The 22,932-nt window shown below is 47.1% G+C and overlaps 3 protein-coding genes across 7 annotated transcripts; all 3 read right to left on the minus strand.

Annotated features, from left to right (window-relative positions):
* Positions 1-6,714: 6,714 nt before the first annotated feature.
* Positions 6,715-8,628, minus strand: tcap (titin-cap (telethonin)). Its single transcript, XM_076752833.1, has 2 exons — positions 8,367-8,628; positions 6,715-8,128 (listed from the first exon to the last, which is right to left on the minus strand). The coding sequence occupies exons 1-2, from the start codon at positions 8,516-8,518 to the stop codon at positions 7,738-7,740; spliced, it is 543 nt and encodes a 180-aa protein (XP_076608948.1). The 5' UTR covers positions 8,519-8,628; the 3' UTR covers positions 6,715-7,737.
* Positions 8,629-11,283: 2,655 nt separating this feature from the next.
* On the minus strand, positions 11,284-13,903 carry LOC143334192 (melanoregulin). Its single transcript, XM_076752832.1, has 6 exons — positions 13,812-13,903; positions 13,362-13,676; positions 13,009-13,171; positions 12,596-12,686; positions 12,347-12,510; positions 11,284-12,070 (listed from the first exon to the last, which is right to left on the minus strand). Exons 2-6 carry the CDS (start codon positions 13,457-13,459, stop codon positions 11,855-11,857), a joined length of 732 nt encoding a protein of 243 aa, XP_076608947.1. The 5' UTR covers positions 13,460-13,676; positions 13,812-13,903; the 3' UTR covers positions 11,284-11,854.
* A 790-nt stretch (positions 13,904-14,693) lies between these two features.
* stard3 (StAR related lipid transfer domain containing 3) lies at positions 14,694-22,447 on the minus strand. Of its 5 annotated transcripts, none has more exons than XM_076753415.1 (15): positions 22,376-22,447; positions 20,655-20,893; positions 20,496-20,573; positions 20,248-20,325; positions 20,089-20,142; positions 19,678-19,795; positions 19,489-19,590; positions 19,307-19,362; positions 19,126-19,218; positions 18,454-18,516; positions 17,339-17,434; positions 17,160-17,239; positions 16,911-17,015; positions 16,676-16,769; positions 14,694-16,506 (listed from the first exon to the last, which is right to left on the minus strand). In XM_076753415.1, the coding sequence occupies exons 2-15, from the start codon at positions 20,865-20,867 to the stop codon at positions 16,384-16,386; spliced, it is 1,353 nt and encodes a 450-aa protein (XP_076609530.1). In that variant the 5' UTR covers positions 20,868-20,893; positions 22,376-22,447; the 3' UTR covers positions 14,694-16,383. The 5 variants fall into 5 exon arrangements, with proteins under 5 accessions (XP_076609530.1, XP_076609531.1, XP_076609532.1 ...); XM_076753416.1 differs by having other exon boundaries at positions 20,655-20,890; positions 22,376-22,429; XM_076753417.1 differs by having other exon boundaries at positions 20,655-20,911; positions 22,376-22,412.
* Between the last annotated feature and the right edge of the window lie 485 nt (positions 22,448-22,932).

The raw sequence follows: 22,932 nt of genomic DNA on the forward strand, positions 1-22,932 counted from the left end.
TACCTCACTGTTTATGTCACAGCAATGAGCCAGAAATGCTGCAGCATGCGTCAGTAGGTTTTATTGTTTCGCATTTTTGCACAGACTCGTTTCAAGTGCACAAGGTTATTCCAGTTATGCGATTAAAACTATACAAATTCATTATACATGCTTGTGTAGGATAGCGTCATATACAGAAATACAGCAGTGCTAGTCAACCTTGTCTTGTGCATTTGTGCAGGCTTCACACCTGATGTCCTCTCTTGATGTCTCATCCCTGGCAATCTAATGCACATACGTCCACCCGTCCAGCGTTCGTTCCATCCAAGACGTCACAAACTTTCTGCAAGAACTGAGGAATTTAGAGTGAGGTGAAAGTGTCCAGAACGTTTTGGATTTTGCCTCATTTGCATCCTTTCATAACCCGGAAAATAGGCACTGAGTCACAATAAGGAGCTCGTACTTTTTTCTCAATTTCATGTCATATGAAGATGAAGCACGATGCAGAAAATTACCGTCCAATTTTCCTGAATTTTTGCGAGACTTCTTTTGTGCTGAATGTATGAAGAGTCTCGAAAAAGTGGACTCAGAAATGTGCTGCCCATGGTAAAAAGACCCCTGTGATATCTGAAGTTGTAGGTGTTTTTTGCTTTGACATTTAAGAAAGAGACTTTTTGATCCGCATCATAAAAAACTAATTGCTCCCAATGAGATTCAGCAGTAAAACATGAAAAGTCCAGTGTGGGTGGATCCTTTTAGGAGCAATCTAATATCATTTAGTTCTTTTAGTTTCCAGCTGCTCCGCTTTGGCTTCCAAAGTGAGCTTAATTACACAAAGAGCATGCATGCTGTAGGTCAATCACAGATGGAGGGAGTGTGTGTTTGTTTGCTTTGGTGTGTGCGTGTGTGTATGTGTTGTGTGGGTGAGCATGTGTGCATAGGCGTGTGCAGACTGTTGCTTGTGTTTTGGCACCTTGGCAACCTGCTACTGTGTCCCTCCGCATTTGAGCGAACAGGTTACGATCGCATACTGAATATGTTGTAAATAATATCAGCTGAAGCCCTCACATATGGCGCGGACAGAAGATATTTATCCACACTTGGAGCCGTACGATCCACATGCTTTTCAGATATTTCCTGTAAGTGTGAATTATTTTAACACGTTCTCTTCTGTGGTTATCAGACTGTCAGCTGAAGCTCACAGTCCAGCCCACTGCTCTCTGTACATCTCCAGCACAAACTCTCATTCAAGAAGTTTTTAATATGGTTTGCGTACGGGGAGATAACCCTTCGATATGTCCCTTCCTGTGGAGTGGAGCTTCGCCTCCTTTATAGGTATCTGCTGCAGTTTATTCTCAGCCACTGTGCCTCCAGGCAGAGAGCCTCATTACAGCCCCATCTCTCCTCCCCAGGCTCCCCAGCAGCCCCCCGCCGTCGTGCAGCAGCTCCCAGTGACCACAATGCCTCCTGGCTCCTCTGCTTCCATTAGACCCGGCGGTCACGTCAAGGAGGGTATGGCAGACTGTCACCGCACACAAACTAAATCTCTTGATTTCACACTCACAGCTGTTCTTGCCTGTCTGTCACATTAGCAGCTTGCTAGCAAGCACTCAGATACATTATTTATGGTCTCCCCTTGAGCTTGGACAATTGGATAAAATATATGTGCGTGAGTTTGTGTGTGTGTTAACTTCATGTCCAAGTGATGCAGCGTGTTCCAGTCGGGCCTGTTAACAGCTCTAAAGGTGTCATCTAATTACTCAAAACAAAGTTTTGCAAGTCAGGGACAAAAAGTTCAGCAATTCAACGGTTAAAAATGTTCCCATACAAGTGGATTCGGGGAAACAGTTACAATGGCTGCCTGAGTCCAGCTCGTGGACAATCCTGTGCTCTGATTTCAACCAAACTTGTGGTTTCACATGCTGGTGCATCATCAGGTGCTTTAAAATGTGTGACTAGTTTGAGGAATGTTGCGGCACAATCAAGTGATTTGATGATTTGATATCAGACCACATGTGTGGACGGCTTAAATTCTGTCCTCTTGTCACTGGAAAAGGTAAATGGTTCAGTAAGGTTCATCCTGTTCAGCTCTCTTCTGATGGATTACTCTCTTGCTGCTGAAGGAGACGGTTTGATGTGTCAGTTTTAACTTGGGTGCACAGACAATGACCTCAGCAAACACCATATTCCTGTTAGGTGCACGGTGTACACGTGCAGCGTCTCAGTTTCTGGTGATGCTACAACCTGACTTGATGGCTGACTTAATCATGTCCATTAATCGACTGCCAGTGTTACCAGTGCTTCAGGTAAAACTGTGCCTTTGTGGAGTTGTCAGTCTGAACATGTTCTGAATATCAACAGCACAATCAGATGCGTTTTTGTGCAGCCAGTGAGAGACAGAACATTGAGTCTGACACTGCAAATGATTTTCAATTTGACAAAATGTGGCTAAAACGATGGAGGGTGACAACACTGACAAAACAATTTCCCCACAGAGAATACAGCCGCTGGATGTTCGGCTCCGTGCGTGAGCTGATCCAGGCCAGCCATGTTTCACCCAGTCACATGTCCTTTGCATGAATATTCCTCAGACTTCCATTAGCTGACATTATTGCTATATTATTTATGAAATTGACTCAAGATGGTGAAATATCACAAATTATCGAGTTACTGAATGTTGCATCACTGAGCTAACAAAGAGCTGATGCCATTCATATTGGCTGGGAAGCATTACACTCGGTGGCAGGCGGCAGGTCCAGGGCGACAGATGTTACTCACACGTGTATAGATTTAGTTTGGAATTATAGTAACTTGAACTGACTTCTCTAAATCTTGGTCGGATGGAGTATTTATGTTGCTGTGAAGGTGTGAAATAATTTGCAGGGGTGAGTCATTGCCAAGCAAATGTTGATGGACAGGGAGGAGAGAAAATTGAGTGTGGCTCCTCACTCTCACCACCTCAGTTTGACACAATGTGGGTTAATCACCTCGTTACCCCGAGGGAAGAGGACCGACGAGCAGGCTGATAAAATACATGAGGCAGTCGGATAGTATGTGTGGTGTGTAATATTCTCAATATGCAGACCTTGTAGGGCTGATGATGGTGATCCAGAGCGTCCAGATGCACCAGGTCACATGACCATGTCGGCCCTCAGCTCGGTGGGATACCCCAGCCCTCCACCTGGCGGGTACGAGACGAGGCTCAGGGTCCACTCGGTTAATAGATGGAGCCGAATTTGATTAAAATGGGTCAGAAAGTGGAAAACGAAGCTAAGTTTGAGTGTACCACGCTTATCTTGATGCAATAAGATGCGGAGGAAAAGTGAATTGAATTCTATTCAGCTTCAACACAAACTCAAATTCTTCTGCTCCGTGTGCACAAACAATCAACAATCAAATAATTTCATTATGGCGTCCCAAATTTCAAGGTTTGCTCCAGCTCACGGTTTGATTGTCTCCTTTCAAGGCGTCGACAGCGAGTTATGGGGAGTTGTATATACAGGTGTGTAACTCATATTTGTTGAATAGAACTGGAAACTATGGACTTTTCAAAACTTCTTACAGTCTGAGCTGAAACTTCAGCAGTGTAAACTCTGTAATGATCGTAGCCTTGCACTCACTAAAGCAGGGCTGTTTTTCTCCCTCACTCTGTCAGGCTCCCAGAGATCTGGTGATAATTCAAGAGAATGAGGCCGACCCGGAGGTTTACCACCACTATTACCAGCCTGCCCAGTGCCTGTCCCGCCCTGCGTGGCTCCTGCATCAGGTCACGCTGGTCTACCAACAAACCCGCCTCTCCTCCACCACCCAGGTGATCAGAGCATGTCCGCTGCATTTCATATGACAACTCATTACCTGCCAGATGAGCTAAGACGTCAAACGCACGTTCATCACTCTGAATCAAACTGAAAAATAATCCCATTTGTTCCCTTAGGAGGCAGTTTGTATCAAATCATCACCTGCTGGCAAGCTGACACGTTGTTTATAGCGGACAGGAGGATTTAATTTGGACCGACAGATCAAATCTATGAGATTTCAATTAAAAGGGAAGCGACATTTTCTATGCAGAGGCTCCGCTGTGTGAGGCAGCGTTATTTCTCCCATGAAAATCTGCTTTTACTAATTCATCACCTTGATGAAACTGACAGTGATTAGCAATCGCTCCAGAATGGAGAGTAGATGTCTGGAAAGGTTGACTTACATTAGCCGTGCCACGCCTTAATACAACTCCTATAAATCACACATTCATTGTCAGTGCGGCTCTGCAAAAGCTGAGGAGGGAGATGCATCGTGTCCTCTGGGCTGTGCTTGAAGAAGCTCTTCTCACCTTTTTAGTAGCTGTCAGTGCTATTAGAAACGCAGGAAAAGTAGCCAGTGTGCATGTAACTTTAAAAATCACTGCGATAAGCTCCTTTCTCTCTGCCCTCCAGAAAAAGGCTCCTCAAAATCTCAACAGCAGCTTTCAGAAAAGTGACAATGGATCAATAATCTATTTATTAAACCTCTATTTTTAATAAATACACTTTTTTAACATTTCTCTTTTGTACCATCTAGATAAAAACATCCCAGAGATGTAAAGCACTGATGAATATTTTTGCGCCTGGTGTGATCAGGCCTGCCGTCCCTCCTCCTCCTCCTCCATCCGCCACCAGTGGCATTGTGGGAGCCGACATCGCTGCCGCAGCAGGTAAAGCCGACCACACATTAACACCCAGCCAACAGCCGATTAACACAGTCTGCTCCCGTGGTGTCATGGGTGCCTCCGAAACAGGTTGACGAGAGGCGACAGCAGCGAAGTTCACAGCAATTAGGACGAGAAGGGTACTGATTGGAGATGCTACTAGTGATTATGGTGACGCTGATTGTGAATGGCTGAGGAGATGAGTTCATCAGATGCTTTAGATCTGTGTAATGTAGTGTAATGTTCAACCTACATTACCCAAATTATCCAGCAGGGAGCAGCAACACATGTTAAGTGGGATAGCGAACAGACCACAGGCTGTACAATAAACAGTATATATATATGTATATATACATAAGATGCATTGTATTGACAGGCGTTCAGTGACTCTTCATGCTGCAGTGCTGATAGCTCATTGAATACCACTATGGGCAACATAGCAAGAGTGTGACACCACATAAGATCAATTGTTGTGTAACACTATGTGACCTTGTCTTAAAATACACCGTGATGAGCAGTCAGAAGAATAAGAGCAGGATCATTACTCAGTCCGCAGAGGTGATGACAAAGCAAGCGATAAAATCATGAAAAGTGCACGAAAACAGTGTGATTCACGAGATGAAGTGAATATTTAGGATATGTTTAAGTAACAAGTGTTTGCCTCACCGGTTCGAACTTGGGTAAAGCGGAAAAGCATTGAGGTTAAGGTTTGTATTAACTCGTTCGCAGTAGCAGATCGGTTGAGTTTGCCAGATGAGATAATTCAGAGAGCAGCGTGTAGCAGAGACAGCTGAGGCATAGGAAAGAACTTCAATGTCAATTTACTAGATTTGTCTGCAGCAGCACACGCTGTCTCGTTTCCCACATTCCTTGGCCTCCGCTGAAAATAGTTTCAGGATTTGGGGGTTCGTTTGGAGTTTGGGAGCTGGATCGCAGCGTGGCAGCGCAGGGTGGGGAGCACAGGGTTTCAGCAGCAGTGTGGGAGGGTGGTTTCAAAGAGAGGGAGCGAAGGCGGCACCCAAAGCTCTCATAAAACATGAGGATTAAGAGCTCAAATGGGAAGAACGTGCCGATACGGCTGTCTCTCCACTGTCTCCAGGGTAATGCCAATGTTTACCCAGCTATTAATATCAAACCACCACACGCCGCCTATCATAGACCCAAGTGAGAGTGACGAAAGAGGGAGAGAGGGACGGTAGGTCAGAAGGGGTTAAAGCGAAAAATATATTCAGGAGGAAAGGGAACTAATGCAGGAGTGATAATTAATACGTTAGATTGAGTAAATTGTGGATTTAGAGAGTAAATGAGTGAGAGGGGGCCGCGCAGCGCATCCATTAAAGCCCTGCACACTAACGAGGGAACAGTGCGCTCTGTGTTGAGAGCAAACACAGGAGGTGGGACGTGAAAGATTAATGAGGGATGTAAAGTGGTGAAGTGGGGATTGTTGGAAGGGTGGAGCTCGCTGTCACACTATGTACAGTATGCTTCCAAGTGATGGGTGACAGATACCCAGCCGCTCATTTCAGCCTGCCTGGCAGCTCTTCTGTATCTACCAAAACTTTCCATATTGTTCCTTTTGCTGCTGCTGTTATTCACGTATTTTCTTCTTTCATTCATATTAATTAGATTATTATCACTTCGTATCATCCTTCAGGTTATAACCTCTTTCTGCTGACGCGATCAGCCCATTTTTTCTGTGTTGGATCCCATTTTGCTCTGTCCACAACTTAATGTCTCGAGGGAACAATAACGTCTAATCCAATCTATTAGACGGTGTTCTACAGTGATGAACCTGCCCAGAGCTGCAAGACTTAGTGTTGCCAGAGTTATAACGCTGTCCTTCCATCTTAACTCAGCTGTAACTGCCTTGTGATGATCCTTGTAAGCAAAGTTAAATGAAGCTTTGAGCGCTCACGCTCTGTCTTCATTGTTCTCCATTGACATCATTTGATTCAGCAGCCTCACTGTGCCATGAAGCCTCTTCCATCCACTGCTGAATATACTCAGAATATGAAAAAAAAACAACAGTCACAGAGGAGTGATGAGCAGCTCAGCTTTTATTAATAAAAATAATAAATATCAAGGAAAATATTCCATTATTGCACACGTTTCAAATTCATTTACAGCACTATGTATTTCCAGTTGATGCAGCGTGTGTTCTTCTATCATTTACATATATATCTTGAGCTGCCACTCAGCTCAGTTAATACTCAGTAAAGAACAGGTTATTAGTTTTTCTAAGTCCTCCTGATTAGAGGCGTCAGTCGGCACACACTCACACATAAAGAGGGACACACACGCACACGCACACACACACGTATGTACAGCTGCAGTGTGCGATTACGCCGGAGCATTCTGTACTCTTCACAGAGATCAGAGACTGTCGAGGACATGTGGAGGCCTGGAAGGTGACCAGCTCCGAGGCATGTTCCCTGACCCCTCTCCCCTCCCCTTCCCCTCGGACTCTCCCTCTTTCTCTCTGTCCCTCTTCACAGTTTAAAACCTGCCTCTTCCTTTTGCACGTCATTTCCCATCTGCCACTTTCTGCATCATTACACGCCTTCGCCGCCTCTCACATGAGCTCAAAAAAACCATCACCTCAAGAACACTTTCATTTGCTTTCCGAGGACATTTGCACTTTTAAATACAAAGTAAAGGTAAAAGAAATGGCATGCAGCGTGGTTGAGGCGCACCAGTGCGTGCGGTCGTTGGGTAGCAGTGATTCCACCGAGGGATCAGCAGGTATGGTGAGGACAGCCGGCCAGCGCAGGCAGCGATCAGCCCGTGGCACAGCTGAGAACACACACCCTGCCTCTCCATCACAATGCCTTCGCACAGCCATTTCTAGTACCGCTCACCACCAAATGCCAGCAATGACAAAGCATGACATTTACCTGGTGCTGTGCTCGCCAAGAAACACAGATAGTGCTAAAGATCTACAGTATTTAGGGATTTAGATGGATGTCACTACAGATAAATCTATATACACCTTGTCATGCTTTTTCCAGACACACTCTGTGATTAGCCTTTCCCAGCTGTCACCCTCTTTGTCTCTTCCGGGCAGCCCATTTTGTTTTTCATCCTCTCTGGGCCTCTTGGGACATGGAGCGACCCAGAGCTTTGGGTGCTTTGGCGAACTCCATGAGGGTTGGCTTGACCGGGGGGAGGTCTCTCGTGATCTCGTCCACGGTCCTCTTGCTGGGACAGGCTCCGTCCGGGGTGGGGAAGGGCTGCAGGTCCTCCTCGGTGTGTGGGGCTCCACGCCCGAGCCTGACACCCAGCTCTGCAGGGGTGAAGATGGGCAAGGGGAGGGTGTGTCGCTTCGGCAGCAGCTGGTGCTCCCTCACCCCTCTTTCCACGGTGCCCACCCTGAAGACACCAGAGGGGCAGGTCTGCACCAGCGGACGGGCCTGCCACTGCCGGGACAGAGTCTCCCTCCGAGAGCTGTCATTCATGTTCATTGCCTGCCTGTGGGCATCGGAGAAAAGTTGAAGTGAGAAGCTGCGGAGCACTACTTAATTAGACAATCGCTGCCTTCAAATATGAGAACAGCTCTACCGAGAACAACCAAGGAAATGAGCAAACAGATCTCAATCCATATCCACTGATGGTGGATATCACAGCCAGGGTGCCCCCTCCCCCCCATTCGGTGACGTACCACATTAAAGGGACCTGCATGTTTTCTGGTCGGTCTGAGAACTCTCACCTGTCCTGAGGTTGAGTCTTGAGAGTGACATTAAGCCAGTCAGCGCTGTAGCTCTCCCTCTGAGCCTTGTTCTCCTCCCGAACAGTGCAGGTCAGCTCGGCTCCCACCACCTCACCGTTGCGCTTCTCCAGGACGGTGCAGACTGGCATCATCTCTGCTGTGTGAAGATCTGTCTCAGATTTACCGTCTTGAGGTCTGGTGATGCGTCTGTGATGAGGCCGTCTGCTCAAACGGTGATGCTGCAGCTGGCTGTATCTCCTGGTGTCTGCTGTCTCTCCCTCTGGCCTCGGTTCTGTCCACGACTTTTATAGACGTCCTGTTGCTATTTCTGATCCATGTTGTCACTCTGCAATCAGTGTTCACTGACATCCGACACCAAGTGCTCCATGTCTCATTCCCAGAGAGCTGGAAGCCACTCTGAGGAGGGGTTAAGGGTAATTGGGCTGAAAATCCCCTGATTCTCAAATTGTATGCCCAGCCACCTCTTTAATCACTCAGCCGAACGCTTTCCACTTCAGGCGGGATCGCAGGGTCTTAGAGGGCAAAGGATCGTGAGGGCGCTCTGCGTGGAGATGATAGAAACATGTGACACACACAACAGGTTTAGTCCACAGAGAGGAGTCTTAAAAAGGTTTTAATCTCAATGTAGAAGAAGCAGCAGGACGCCACAGGATAACAATGATGCAGCAGTTTTCCGTGTACAGGATATTTCAGGCACGGAGGTCTAATATGTGTATGGATCAGACTACAACACATCTGTCAGCAGGAGATAAAAGGTGATCAATGAGAGAATTTCATGGAGTATCCTGAGTTTTAAATCATAATGCAGCTCAGGAGGAGTTTATACAACAGCTGTGCTTTGTGATAACATCGAACCACCTCATTAAATGCCATCGCAGTGCGCTGCTTCATGGTAGCAGTGAGAGCTCCATCCCCAGTGATTCATTACCTCAGTGACAGAGCGCCACGCAAGCCATAATCAACTCAGGTTACAGACTGTGAAGCCGGCACACACACACACGCACGCGCACACACACACACACACACACCTCCGACAGTTGTCTGCTGGTGTGATGTTACGACCGCTCCCTGTCTCTGACTCATTCATCCACATCAGGTTCTGATATCACCAGATAACAGATATCAGATATCACGCACACGCACACAGTTTTATGATCCTTATGACAGGAAGTCTGATCAATCACGCCGTCGTTAAATGTGTTTTTATTAGCTTCACATGGAATGAACAAAGTATGCAATCTGCTAAATCAAATCAGATCTACAGCTGCTCTAAATGACTGGCATTTCTTTCCACACACTACTCACGTCTTGTCTTATACAACAGTCAAATGCCATTTTCCCTCTGACTGTCAAGCGCGACAATATTTCAATTTCCTGTCGAACTTCCCAGCAGGGCGACGTTGCGTATGTAAATTATTGCTCAGAGAGAGAAGAGAGCAGGAACACCACAGGCAGCCCCGGGGTCGTGCATTCAGTCATGTTATGACACCATGGCAGCCATGAAATGCCATTTCAGAAACCCAGTAAGTCACTGTGCAGGCTCCTTCAGCGTTGAGATCATATCTTTTTAGGATTGGCTTGAAACTGAGAACACAGAGTGATGCTTTTATTGTGTTGTTTTTGTTCTAATGCGGATACTCACCTGCTAAACCTGCAAGAGGACTTCACCTATTCGCTGTTTTCAGGTGAGTCATGCCATACTAATGAAGCCAGGGGTGTGGACAGTCTGTCAGGCTGAACAGTGATGAGGTGAGCCCAGTCACAGTGAGCTCCCCCCTCTGTCCTCATCTCATCCCTCCACCTGCACCAAGCCAGGCCCAGCCAGGAGGAACTTAGTGTTGCATAACAACACTGCCACAGCTGCTGGGAAGTGACATTTAAATGAGCTGTCACCGGGAAAGAGACGGGGGAGTGGGAGGGAGAGAGGGAGGAGAAGGGCAATTGCAGGATAAAGCCTGGGCCTGTCAGGAAGAGGCAAATAAGGCAAAACATTGTCAGAGTGCAAGTTTTTGAGTTTTCTGTGGCTGAGGAACGCAAGGGAGGGCAGAGAGGAGCCTCCTACACAGGTCATCCTGCTCAGCACAGAGGAGAATCAGAGGGAAAGCTAACTTTGTATTGATTCATGCACACAATCTTCAGCTTGACTCGAGTGCTTCACCAGTGTCGGGTGTTACCAGCTATATGCGTGTGTGCCAGCGTGCCAGGAGACCGGGGCCGTGCTCGGACATGTGCCCTCAGCAGTGTCTCTCTTACATAACAATAACAACAAGGAGAAGCAGCTGACCGCCAAAACACCATCATCACCTTCCAGCTTGCAACCCGGTCCGGTCCCAGTGGGACGGCCAGACACCGGGCGGGCCAGGATTTGTGGTACGTGTGCGGATCAGAGTCCAAGCCAGCCAAGGGTACACAGCTGATGGTCCACGTGAGAGCGGGAGCAGAGACGAGAAGACCCCTTCGGCTTCACTTTGAAGGAATGTCGCTCTCGTGCTGCCGTTTCTGCAGAATCACGGCTCAGCACTCGCTTCCACACAGCAAATTCTATTTCAGATTTCCTGTCATGCAAATTCTTTTATTGTTTGTGTTATTTTTGAATCGCTGGGAAGTTGTATCACTTCACTCGAGGCGTCGCAGCAACATGTGACACTGTGCACATAACAGGCATCAGACTGGAGCTTTACTTCATCGTGAACCGGACACCAGAACACACACACACACACACACACACAAACTGCCACATGACTTTAGAAATCCCTCACATTTTCTGTAAATTCCTCAGGCATCACCTGAACGACACCTCGGTCCCACACAAACCACTTTAAAACATACAGTACAACCATTGAACTTCCAGCTGCTGTTTTTAAGATTTTTTTTTTGGGGGGGGGGGGGTATTTCTGCTTTATTTGTGATATCAACAGCCAGAGAGAGACAGAAGAGAAGAGAGAGGATGACAGGCGGCAAAGGGCCCTGGACTGGAGTCAAACCCACAGTCCACCAGGTGAGCTCCTGGGCGCCACCTTCCTGCTATTTTTCAGAATGGTTAAAGCCAAACACAGACTTTAATGGGTGTCAATTATACAAACAGGGTCTTATGAAACTCGTAAAAATATGACAGCAGTTTACTGGGCTATTTATTCAGCGCTGTGGCAGATCATGTGACTGGATGAAGTGAGTGCTGATCATCATAGGACAAAATATAAAGAGGCTCTGCTCAAAGGAACGTTGTTACCCTGAAGGTTCACAACAGCTGAACAAAGAACAGGGAAAGAACTTTGACCAGGGAAAACAGAAGGGGGGAGAAAAGATCATTTTTTCAGCCTAAAACATCCAAGAAGAAGAAGCAGCAGCAGGTGTATGAAGCAACAGACACTTGAAGGTAAGAGCAATGCATTTCTGTCATCCAGGTCTCCAGGGTTGATGACTACTGCCCCCTGCCTCATGTCTATTATCACTGCAGCCAGCAGATCTTAGGATCTGTCACTCAAGTTCCCGTCCTCTCTCTCGCTCTGGTCCTCATCGTCGTCCTCGTTGCCTCCCCCGTTCATGGCCTCTACCCTGGCCAGCAGCAGCGGCAGGTTGATGGCGAGGCCCGGTGTTTCCTCGTCAGAGTCTTCCCTCGGAGGATAGAAGCGCTTCGCCTTCGCCACGAAATCATCAGCTATATCAAGGTACAGCAGACGATCCTATGGAGAGGTGAGGAAGAGGAAGAGAGTGTAAGTATGGGGGTGTTAAAGGGGCGTGGTCTTCTGCTTTTCATGCCCAAGCTTTATAGATAAAAGTAACTGGCACTCAATGGATTTTTGAAAATATGGTGCTAGACAAGTTGCCATCACTGTGACCTGAAGCGCAGGCCCCTAAGATGACGTTTTAACCCTAAACTCCAGGTCACAGCGAGGACGCACTCAGTCAGTATGAGTTCATGATCGCTGGGATTCCCTCTGACAAAGCCCTGCTCTCACCAGGATGAATAGATATCTCTCCGGTGGCGGTTCTCTGGCGTTGAAGATGGAAGTCTCAGAGTGGAGCATGTTGAGCATGGCACGCGCCGCCGGGGCGTTTCGCATGCGGTCATGCGAGGCTCCGGCAGACACCGTCAGCAGCGACTCTGCCTCCGCCATGAAACCTAGAGGAGAAGGCGAACCATTTCTGGTCACTCTGTGTGTGTAGAAGCGACAAGTCTGCCCCACATCACATCTGCCCAGCGTTACCTAAGTTCTCCAGGATTGTCTGCCATTTGTCTCTGACTTCTCGACGGGTGTCTCTCATGGCCTCGATGTCCACACTCAGACGGCGGTAGCCCTGAACAGGAAAAGGACAAAGCTTTTAAAAACCATTTCTCTCATTGCAGAAGCTCTTCTGGTCCTCTAATTGGATAATTTCATCATTGTCCTGTTGAGCCAGAGTTAGGTTGAATAACTGACCATAATACTTGACTTATCCTTAATGCTTTCTGTCTGTTGGAAATACATTTCAGCCCATTTTTGCACCAGTTAACATCACAGTTCAGTTCAGTTCTCCTCCTGCGAAAGCTGTTATTGGTTTCTCTTTTCAGCTTTGGGTTAACATGACCAAATGAAGCCCCCAGACTCCACTGTGTGTTTGTAAAATCCCCCTCACATACCGAGGATCCCATGCGGGTCTTGTTCCTGGCCTGCAGCAGGCTGTAAAGGACCCGGTCATCATCTCTCTCCGAGTGGCTGGGGTCTCCTGGCGTACTCCACAGGTTGGTCTCCTCATCTCGACGCTTCTGGACTTCACGGTTAAAGTACTCCAACGGATCCTGACTGTGTGGTCGGCCAACACACACAAGCGCAGTTATTACACGTTCATGCAGTGTTTGCTATCGACGACTGATCAGATTAATCACTTACTGACACTGTAAAACACATTTTCTGTGCATTACATTCTTCTCGAGGTGATGTGCTAAAGTGGAAAACACCTTTTCTGTCTCTGGCCTGTGTAATTTGTACTTACGGTACTAAAGGCTGCTTTTCATCATCATCGTCGTCATCATCGGCGCAGCAGCAGCAGCAGCAGAACTGCGCGCAGAACCTCTTAAAGGCTGAACCCATCTGTTACCAACACAGTCAAATAGGAGTTCACAATGGCAGCTAATCCAGACGGAAGACGGAAGAACGTCCTCGGTTCTTCAGGCGACGGTGAAGTGGCCTCCAGCGGCGAGTCTGCTCTGATGCGTTTGACCTCTGCTGGGTTTCTTTCACTCTGCAGTGCTGCTGTTCCTGTAGATGCTCTGAGGAGATTCCTTAGAAAAAGGGTCTTAATCAAAGCCTAAATTTAAAAAAAAAAAAAAAAAAGGGGGAGAAAAGGCAGCTGTCACAACAATTATGTGGTCCACTAGAATGAATCTTAGAGGAAGAGCACCTCAGGTCGGAAAAAAAAAAAAAAAAAATGCCCAAACTCTACCTAATGTTCAGCTTCCCATTTTCAGGACCGTCCCCACATCCAGCAGAGGTCTGTCCTCCAGATCACTGGCCAGAGCCGGTCTGGAAGCTCAGGCAGATGGCGGCCCAACGACTGGTGTTTCTCATCAGCCTTACATGGAGAACAATGAGAGCAGTGAGGCGCTCGCTCTCTCATCAGCCCAGAAAAACCCTCATTCACACACCCATGGCCTCAGAAGACAGTCACAGCACAATCATGTGAGCTGCTCCGACTCCTGGCCTCAGCATTCTGTTTTGCCCCAAGGACAACACATCTCCTCTCCAACAGGAGGTTTAATTAACGCTCTGTATCCGATCCACCGTGGCTGTGTTGGATTAAGGATTATTTCACTTCATGGTATGCGGTAACTGAGAGTCTTCAACCTTGAATCTGCACAAATGTGGTTAGATAAGAATCTCTCGATGGACTGCTTTAAGTTTCTTAAGATTATCTCAGTATCTAAAAGTCCGGTGGAGACAAAGCAGAACTCTTTGTGATGCTGTGACATAATAACGGCCATGATGTGGAGGGTGACTGTCTGCCCAGAAGCCAGCCCAGTTCAGTTCCAAGTCATGTCCTTTTCTTTTACAACAGCCAGGCTGCCACACGTGACGCAGGCTCGAGTCACAGGATTGTTCATGACATAAACACCCGCAGGCAACAATGGTGGAAAATATGTGGCTGGAATTGACTGTGATAATTTAAAAGTCATCCAGTATCACCTGCTCTAATGCAGTCACAGCGGAGGGGAAACATGTGGATCGCCTCATTACCACCGATGTTAGGATAAACCGCACATACGAAGAGGACACACGGGGTATAAAAGACTCACAGCTGGTGAGTTAAAGGAAGCTGGGACAGTCATGAGTTTGTAGATTTTATTAGACATAAGACACTTGTTAAGACTCAGAAACTGTTGGTCAGTGTGATGGCTTTAAATTAACATGCTTGATGAATGATCCATAGACACATACATTCAAAAACTGTTATGAAAGAAAAGAGGAGCCGAAGCCCTCAGACAGGCTGCATCTGCATCCAGTTCACCTCCGCTGAAGGCGTCGAGCGTCGAGTTAATCGCGTAAAATAAATGCAAAGCAAAACAAAAGGCTGGCGTGTGACGCTGCGATAAAGGCACCAAATTGTTGATATCATTGATTACTTTCATTTGTCATTCCCTCTGTACAGTTTGAGGCTAAAATCCTGAAAAATGATCCAGTTAAATCTTGATAAGGACATAAGAAGGAGGAGTAATTCCAGACTGTGACGCCGGGAGCTCGTGGCCGTGCTGTGAGCGCAGTGCGGTGAATGACCACATCTTAGTCAAAACATCACGGCTGCACCCATAAACAGGCTCCTTCAGAGCTGTCAGAGGAATCAGCTCGGCGGTACTCTGACCCAACAGCGAGAGCTCGGCCCTTCACAGCCGTCATAACACTGAGGTGCAGTCACTGAAAACAAACCTAAAACCAGCTACAAGCATCGTTTCTATACTGTTAAAAACAACATGAAGCTCCACAATGCAAGAAATGACAGAGGAACCTCCATCAGTGCCACATCTTGGAGCCAGTACAGAAGTCAGCGGAAATCATATCCGCACGGTCTTCAGGTGACAAGTAATGAGTTCAGCTGTGTTACCACAAGGCCACTTGAGGTTATTGGCACAAAAGATAGCATTAGGAGGTAAATACAGCATCCTAATGGATGGACGTTATCGCCTCCTGATTTCACCTCCTGGCTGATCCCGAAGTGCAAAACAAAAGCTGTATTAAAAACTTCCAGGAACAGTAGATTAAATGTGAGCGGATGGATGTCTGCACCCGGGGACGGGGGATGATGTCCAGCCAAGAGGCCCCAGTGGGGGTCTCCCTCTAGTGGTGATCAGACAGCGAGTGACGTCAGTGTGGAAAAAGAGGATAAACTGTGTGGAAAGAGCTTTTAAGTGTTAAATATGGCTGTGAAGTGTGTTTGTTTTAGGGCATGAGCACCAGAGGACGTCTCATCTGAGATGGTGCAGTGAAAACATCCAAAAACAAACCAAAAAAACAAAGTAAAGCAGCAAATCAAAGGTGTGTGTGCGCAGTCGGATAAGGCTCAGAGACACAGCTGCTTCATGCCACTGCATTAGTTCATTTGTAACAAGAGAGGCAGACGCCCACACAAGTGAGAATCACTTACGTCCTCAGTCAGGTTTTCTGGTTTCAGTAATGTCCAGCCTGCCGCGTGACGGCAGCTTCAGGAAACACGGGTCTCATTGCACGGTGAAGGACACGGCAAAACAACTACAGGTCCACATAAAAAGATGCATGTGATCACGCTTCGGAAACAACATTGAAGTTTAAGGAGGAGCAGGACGGTCGGGTTCCTCGTCCTCTCCGGTCGCTGAAACGTGGCGGGTACGTGGTCACGTCTCCCACGCTTGGAAGTGCAGTCTCCTCAGTTCGGGTAGCACATCCCTTCAGCTTCGTCGCATCAAAAGGGTTCGCCTACGCCCGTTTTTGGGAGTTCGCTCGAGGAAAACAGCGGCGGCGCCTCTGAACCGGCCGTGTGTCCTGTTCTAAAAGTGTTGGTGGGAGCGGAGGGACGGCCGCAGCTCAGCGATCCGCTGCCGTAGGTGGGCCATGAATTCAAACATGGTGGCGGCCAGACTCTGGTGGATGAGGTAGCGGGGCAGTCGACCCTGATGAGACACAGAAAGCGAGTGTTAGCATGCTGATGTTAGCATTCAGTCCAGCTAACGTGGCTGCAGACTTAAAACCTTCTGTCTGATCTGTTTGTCAGTATTTGCAGCCCCTTTTCTAAAAGCCAATCAAATAACCAAAACTGGTCGAATAACTGCATCTTCCCACCTTTAAGTCTGTGTTGAGGACCCAGATGAAGGTGCACACGGACGGGTTACTGCTGGATTTGAGGACCACGAACCCTCCTGGACCGTTCTCCCCCCTGAGGCCGCCAATAAAGGTGGAAGACAAGACGGAGAAGTTCAAGAAGTGAAACTAACACAGCTGCACTTTCATCAAATCGATGGGATGTTCTAATTTACGGGATCAGTGACAGGCGGTCCGGCTACAGGGATGGTCTGACCTGACGTAGCGACCGCTCGGAGGTCTGGCCTCGTGGTCGGTTGCCATGCCAGCAGACAGGTAGCAGTCTCGTTTGCGCTCCACCCGCCGAACATTAACAAAGTCCCTTCAGGAAGAAAAATCAATCACTCGATCAATTCACTTTCTTTCAGTCTGCATGAGGATAAGATAAAAGGGCAGAAAATGGGAAGAATGGATGACGGATAAGCAGAAGAAGAAGAAGAGGCCCGCCGCACGCCGGCCGGTGTACCTCGCAGACACGACGCCCCCTGCTGCTCCAGAGGAGACGTCATACGACACCAGAGTGTTGTCATCAACCCTCTGAAGGATCTGAGGACAAGCAGAAAGCACAGCTCGACTTCAGCACAGCTCAAAAAAAACAAAAAAAACAAAGAGAAACAGCAAAAAGGAAAGAAAAGGCGGCGTCACCTGGCAGACGGAAACCGTTCTGTTCCACTGGACCATCTTCTCCGGTTGCAGAATCACTTCCTGATAAACGAGCTCAGCCGGACACTGCATGAAGGCCTGAGCAAGAACAACAACACACACCAGAAACGAGTGTGTCCACAGCTGTGAGCCAAGTCGGCAAGAAATGTGCCGCCATTTCAGACCTGAGCGCGGCTCACCAGGCCCCGCACAGCACGCACGAGAGAGGAAACGGCGTGAAAATGTGGACAATTTGACAAAAAAATGACACATCTCATCAGTCCTGATCATATTGACCAATCAGAGGCAACAGCAGAGTGAAACTATAAGATACATTGATGGATTTTTTTTATTTTAGGATACAAAATGTCCTCTTTGACTTATCAGCCAATCACACGCTCTCATCTTTTCCCAGCTCACTAGCTAGCTCCTGTTAGCTACAGTTAGCAAAGAAATAGACTGCATGTTTAAGCTCTTCAGACTTGTGTGTCTCTCTCTGAGGAACATTTTTACGATCAACATGTCGGATTTCTGTATTAATACACAGAGGCTTCACACCCAGGTCAATACCGGAAATATAAACCCAGCAGAAGCGTCTCACAGGAGCACAGGCTGGTTTATCATTGACAGTAAACGCTCCACAGGTCACAGCTGTGTCCACGAGCATCCTGTAAGCGCAGACTTCCTCTCTCAGAAATTACACATACTAGTGCAACAGCACCAGGAAGTCTCTGTAATATCGGATTTAATTTAACACCCCATTAGGCTCCATTATTTCACCGCTATGCCCTTCAGAGGTTGTTCAAACACACGTGTGCTGCAAAGTGTGCTTAATTCAGCTTTGGCAAGGTGTTAAAAGGATTGCGAAAGCTGAGCTGAACGGGGCAAAAATCAACAAGACTGAAGCCTTTTTTTAAGAGCTGCGTCAAACAGCTCGAGAGAGCACATCTGTGTTAATGTTTCTGATGCTTTGTAAATGTCGAACAGCTCAAATATAAATGAATAAACACGGTGGATAAACACAGGATGGTGGCTCTGAACATGACTCATCCGGATCGCTTCCACAGCACGTGTTCGGGTGAGTTTCACCATGAATGCACAAAGGGCTGCTGCTGTACCTTCAGAATGAAAGTCTTTCCATGGAAGGGAATCTCCAGAGTGTAGACAGAGTCGCCCATGTCCTGAGAAAACAGGAGACAAAACACGTCACGACGCTTTCGCTTTCGCTTCAGCCTGTCCGAGGAAAGACGTGACGCCTGTGGCATGTGTCCAACTTTGACTTTTACTTCTTCTCCACCACTGAACTGGATCAATGAGGGTTTAACAGGATTCATATCCAGCACACAGGACAGGCTGAGCAGCGCTGCATTAAATCAGTATTGTTTTTAAATCTGGCACCTGACCTGAACAAACACTCTTGATGCAGATCCCTTAGATTTGTTTATCTGTGAGCTTTCAGTGAAAATCAACCCGTCTATGACCTCAAACCTACTCTGACATTACTGCACTGAGATTTGTTGTTACTGATAGCAACACACCTGCAATGTGCTGAAAAGTCTGCTCGTCCAGCTCCAGTAGACAAATTCAAGAGTGGATTCAGATTCATTAAACTGCTGTCAAACTCCAGCCTTTCATCTGGTTTGAGGCAAAATAATCTAAAGTTTTGGATTTTGATGGCTTGAACTATTTGGGAGCAAAAGCAGGCGCAGAAAGCTGCATTAATCAAAACTACTCTGAAGAAAGAAGAGGAGACACACATGAAATCCACTGAAGCTCAATCACAAACTCACGCTGTTCTTCTCAAACTTCCAGTTGTCCTCCTGGGACAGGATCTGCTCGACCACAGACATGGCCTCACGACCCTGTCGGACGTACTCCTTCTCCTGGAAGAAGAAGAGGAAGAGAACGATCAGTCACGATCAGGTGAGGAGCGGGGCGGAGCGTGAGGACTCCTCAGACGGGTGCTGGTACCTGTGCAGTGACAGCTCTGCGTCCAAGACCCTCCTCATCCAGATCCTCTTCAGAGCCTATGCAAACAGAATCACATCCAAAACTCAGTTTGTGGCTCAAAGGAGAAGAAACACAGTGGAAAGACCTGAGACACTAAGACAGGCATGCAGACGGACGGATCAAAGGAGACAAGCGGGCGTCACCTGCGACGGACTCGGGCGGCGAGTAGAACTGCCCATCTGAAACGGCGCGGGGGTAGATCATGGGGGCTCGCTCACAGGCTGCGTTCACCGCTGCGAGGTACGCTGAGGTCCAACAGAAACATGTTACAGAAAGGGCAAACAGATTTTTGCCGAGTCGTGCTCAGGCTCGTCGGGAATGTTTCCTCTCACCTCTCTCGTCGTCGGCCTCCTGCGTGAGCACCTTGAAGTCAAGGAACCAGGTCTCCAACCAGGCCACCACGAAGGAAGTGATGGGCAACACGTAGCCAAAGGCATTCTGGGACAGGAGCTGTGTCGGGACAGAGAGCGTCACCCAGAACCGCAGTGTATTAAAAGCACTAGAGGTGCTTTTACAGTTTCCGTAAGAGGTGGCAGCTGCTTTTTATGCAAACTTAATTGAAATCCGCTGTGTTGCATAAAACTGTAAAATCAGAAAAGTCTCCACAGCTCATCGTCTGGTCAAAGAACTGGCATAAATGCAGAAGTCAAAAGTTTCAGAAGTTTCAACTGACGCACTTGCAACACACACACACACACACACACACACAAAACTGTACAAGTGCAGAGGAAGGGGACACTCACATTGGATATGATGACCTTAACGACGAGGAAGACGCTGGTCACTAGAGTGGTCACCTGTGGAGGACGGAGGGTTTACAGTGAGTTGGAATTCATGTCCACATGTGCTAACGAGAGATTATTCATTGGTTCATCCGTGTGTGTTTGACCGAGCTCACTCACCGCAATGACCCACCAATGCTTCAGCCGGAAAGCAGCGTAGCCCACTTGCAGACACAGGAAACGAAACACGGCGAGGAGCTGAGAGGAGGAGGAGGAGGAGGTGTCAATAAAGGCAGATCAGCTGTAAAAGCTCATTCTGATGCTATAAGTCAGACCATAAAACAACAGAACCATTTTATTAGTGTGTCATCAGGTGACACACTGATAAAATGCTGTTTTTCTCGCTTGAAATCAAAACGCGCACTTACAAAGATGTCAAAGAAGGAAGACCTGTAGTTATAATGGATGACCTCGTTTTCCAAGCTGTCCTTGATGGAGCTGGAGATCTGCAGGAGAACAGAGTCCACATCAGACAGAGTCTAACTCGAAACTATAAACAGCCTGTCGACCCTGAACCGCACGCTCACATTCAGCTCAATGATCCACAGCAGGGAGATGAAGAGCAGATCGAAAGTCACGAAGAGGCAGAAGGTGCGGCGGACGTCGGAGATGGCCTTGCGCTCTGCGGGCGGCACCAGCAGGTACGGGGAAGGGATGGACAGCGACGTGGAGTAGGAAGCGTTCAAGGAGGCGATGGCAGGCAGGCTGCCCCCGAGCTCCCCGTACTCTCCGCCCGGCATTCCTGCGGTGGGACAGGAAACTCCTGCTGCAGCAAGAGATAGAGCTGTTGGTCCATGTTGGTTATAATTAGAAACAGTGTCCTGTATCGACCAATGAATGACGAGGAAAAGGGCATGAATTGTTCACCAAATATGGATGGAAAAAAACTCAGAAATACTCCATTTCAATGTAGTGTGCTGCAGCAAAAACAGGGAAAAGGGTGGAAAACAGAAAACAGGGAGCATGAAGCGAACTGGAAATATATTAAACTTCTTCAGCGATAATGAAAAAACACTTTTGGCGAGGAAACATCCCGAAGAAGGCGAGAGAGCTGAACATGTCCGCTGCATAAAGCAGGTTTCACAGCACCTCTTCGACAGTAATCTGTCATTTGTTTGTCTGCATCTTGTGTGTGTGTGTGTGTGTGTGTTTGCTGAAATATTATACAGCAGATCACTGCAATAAAAACAGCAGAAGACAACCCGCTTTGCATGTCGTCTCATGGCTTTCCTGCCCTCATCACCGGCCTTTTCATCAGGCCCCAGAGCCAAAAATGATCCGTTTGTTTGGATTTTAATGTTCAGACAAACAGCTGATGACAAAGTGTTAAAGAGGTCACTGTTAGCTTATGGCCTGTGTTACATTTAAGATAAAGTTTGTCCATTTTAGAGACCAGACACTGAGACTATAATCTGGACTAACCTGAATTATTGTGAATCAGTGTAGAAAAATGCTGTGTTACTGGGCCACGCAGCAGGATTTGATCTTATATAAATTTCTACTCTCAGTGAGGCTTTTTAAAAGTACATGTTGTCTAACTACCAGCATACTTTACTATTAGAGCATTTGGTGAAATCTACTTGAACTTTGACCTCTGATTTCTGGCAGGATAATCGCTTTAAACAGGAAGTGAGTCTGTTATTCCCCAACAAGTTTGACCATTAGACCATTGTTTACCCACTGAATGACGATCAGTCACTGCTGAGTGACTTTCGATTGTGTCTTCAACTACTCACAGACAAAGAACTTCACGGTAGCACCTGTCCTGGGGCCTCTACCTACCTAGAACAACTACATTCATTACATTTAGTTGTATTGATTTCAGACCCCATGACTCCCCCGCCCCTCACTTCTGCTAAAACCAACAAACTGTCCGACGGTATTTCTGTATCTGTGAGGCCAGCTAGCAAGCTAACTATCCTCTGTCAACCAGTGTTCAAAAACGGACAGAAAATACCCTCTAGGGTCTCTTAAAGTTAACTTTGGAAAACAATCCCTGATCGAACGAATATCCGCTGGCTAACTAGCCGCCGATGCTAGCTGCTCCGGTTAGCATACAGCGCTAACTTACCTTGAAAGCAAGTTATTCTCATTTGCTAACTGCTACACCATGAAGAAAAAATGACACACACGAGCCATGTGTCAGGTGAACAGCTACAGGAAGTAACGACAGAAAACAAGGGAGTAAAGACAACTCAACCCCGTTTTCCTTTACATAAAAAACACTAATTTAAAGCACGAAACTCACTTGTTTTACCGCATCATCGCCGCCTGCCAAATCTTCCGGGCTAACCATTCAAAGACGAATTAAAGCGGCGAGATGATTCACCAACTCGCTCCCACACGCCGCAAATCACGTGACCGCCAACACGTAGCGTATCCTCACTTTCTCAAATGTATTATTTTTTGTATTCACTGGTTTTCAAAATGTTATTGCATTATATTGCAACTGCTCATCTTATGATGTATTTTATTTTATGCTTAGGGTTTTTAAATTATTATTATTAAAGTGTGCCACACAGTGGAGCAGCGGAGCTGTTGCTGTCTTAAAGTATATTTCGTAGTGTATTCAATATAGTGTTAAACCGTCAGTTACCTTTTTGCTTTGACAGTATTGTATTTGTACCTTTGTCATACGTATATTACAAATTCTGATTGTAAAAATTTAGATGATTTAATCCATCATTTCTGCCTTTGTCGTTTTATAATAGAAGATTAGTCATTTTAAGAATTTCCAGATGGCTTTAGTATTTAAATCGTGGACAGATTGCGGGACTACATCGTGCCACAGTTTATTTTTGAATG

This window comes from Chaetodon auriga, chromosome 16, assembly GCF_051107435.1.
Source record: "Chaetodon auriga isolate fChaAug3 chromosome 16, fChaAug3.hap1, whole genome shotgun sequence".
NCBI classification, from domain to species: domain Eukaryota; kingdom Metazoa; phylum Chordata; class Actinopteri; order Chaetodontiformes; family Chaetodontidae; genus Chaetodon; species Chaetodon auriga.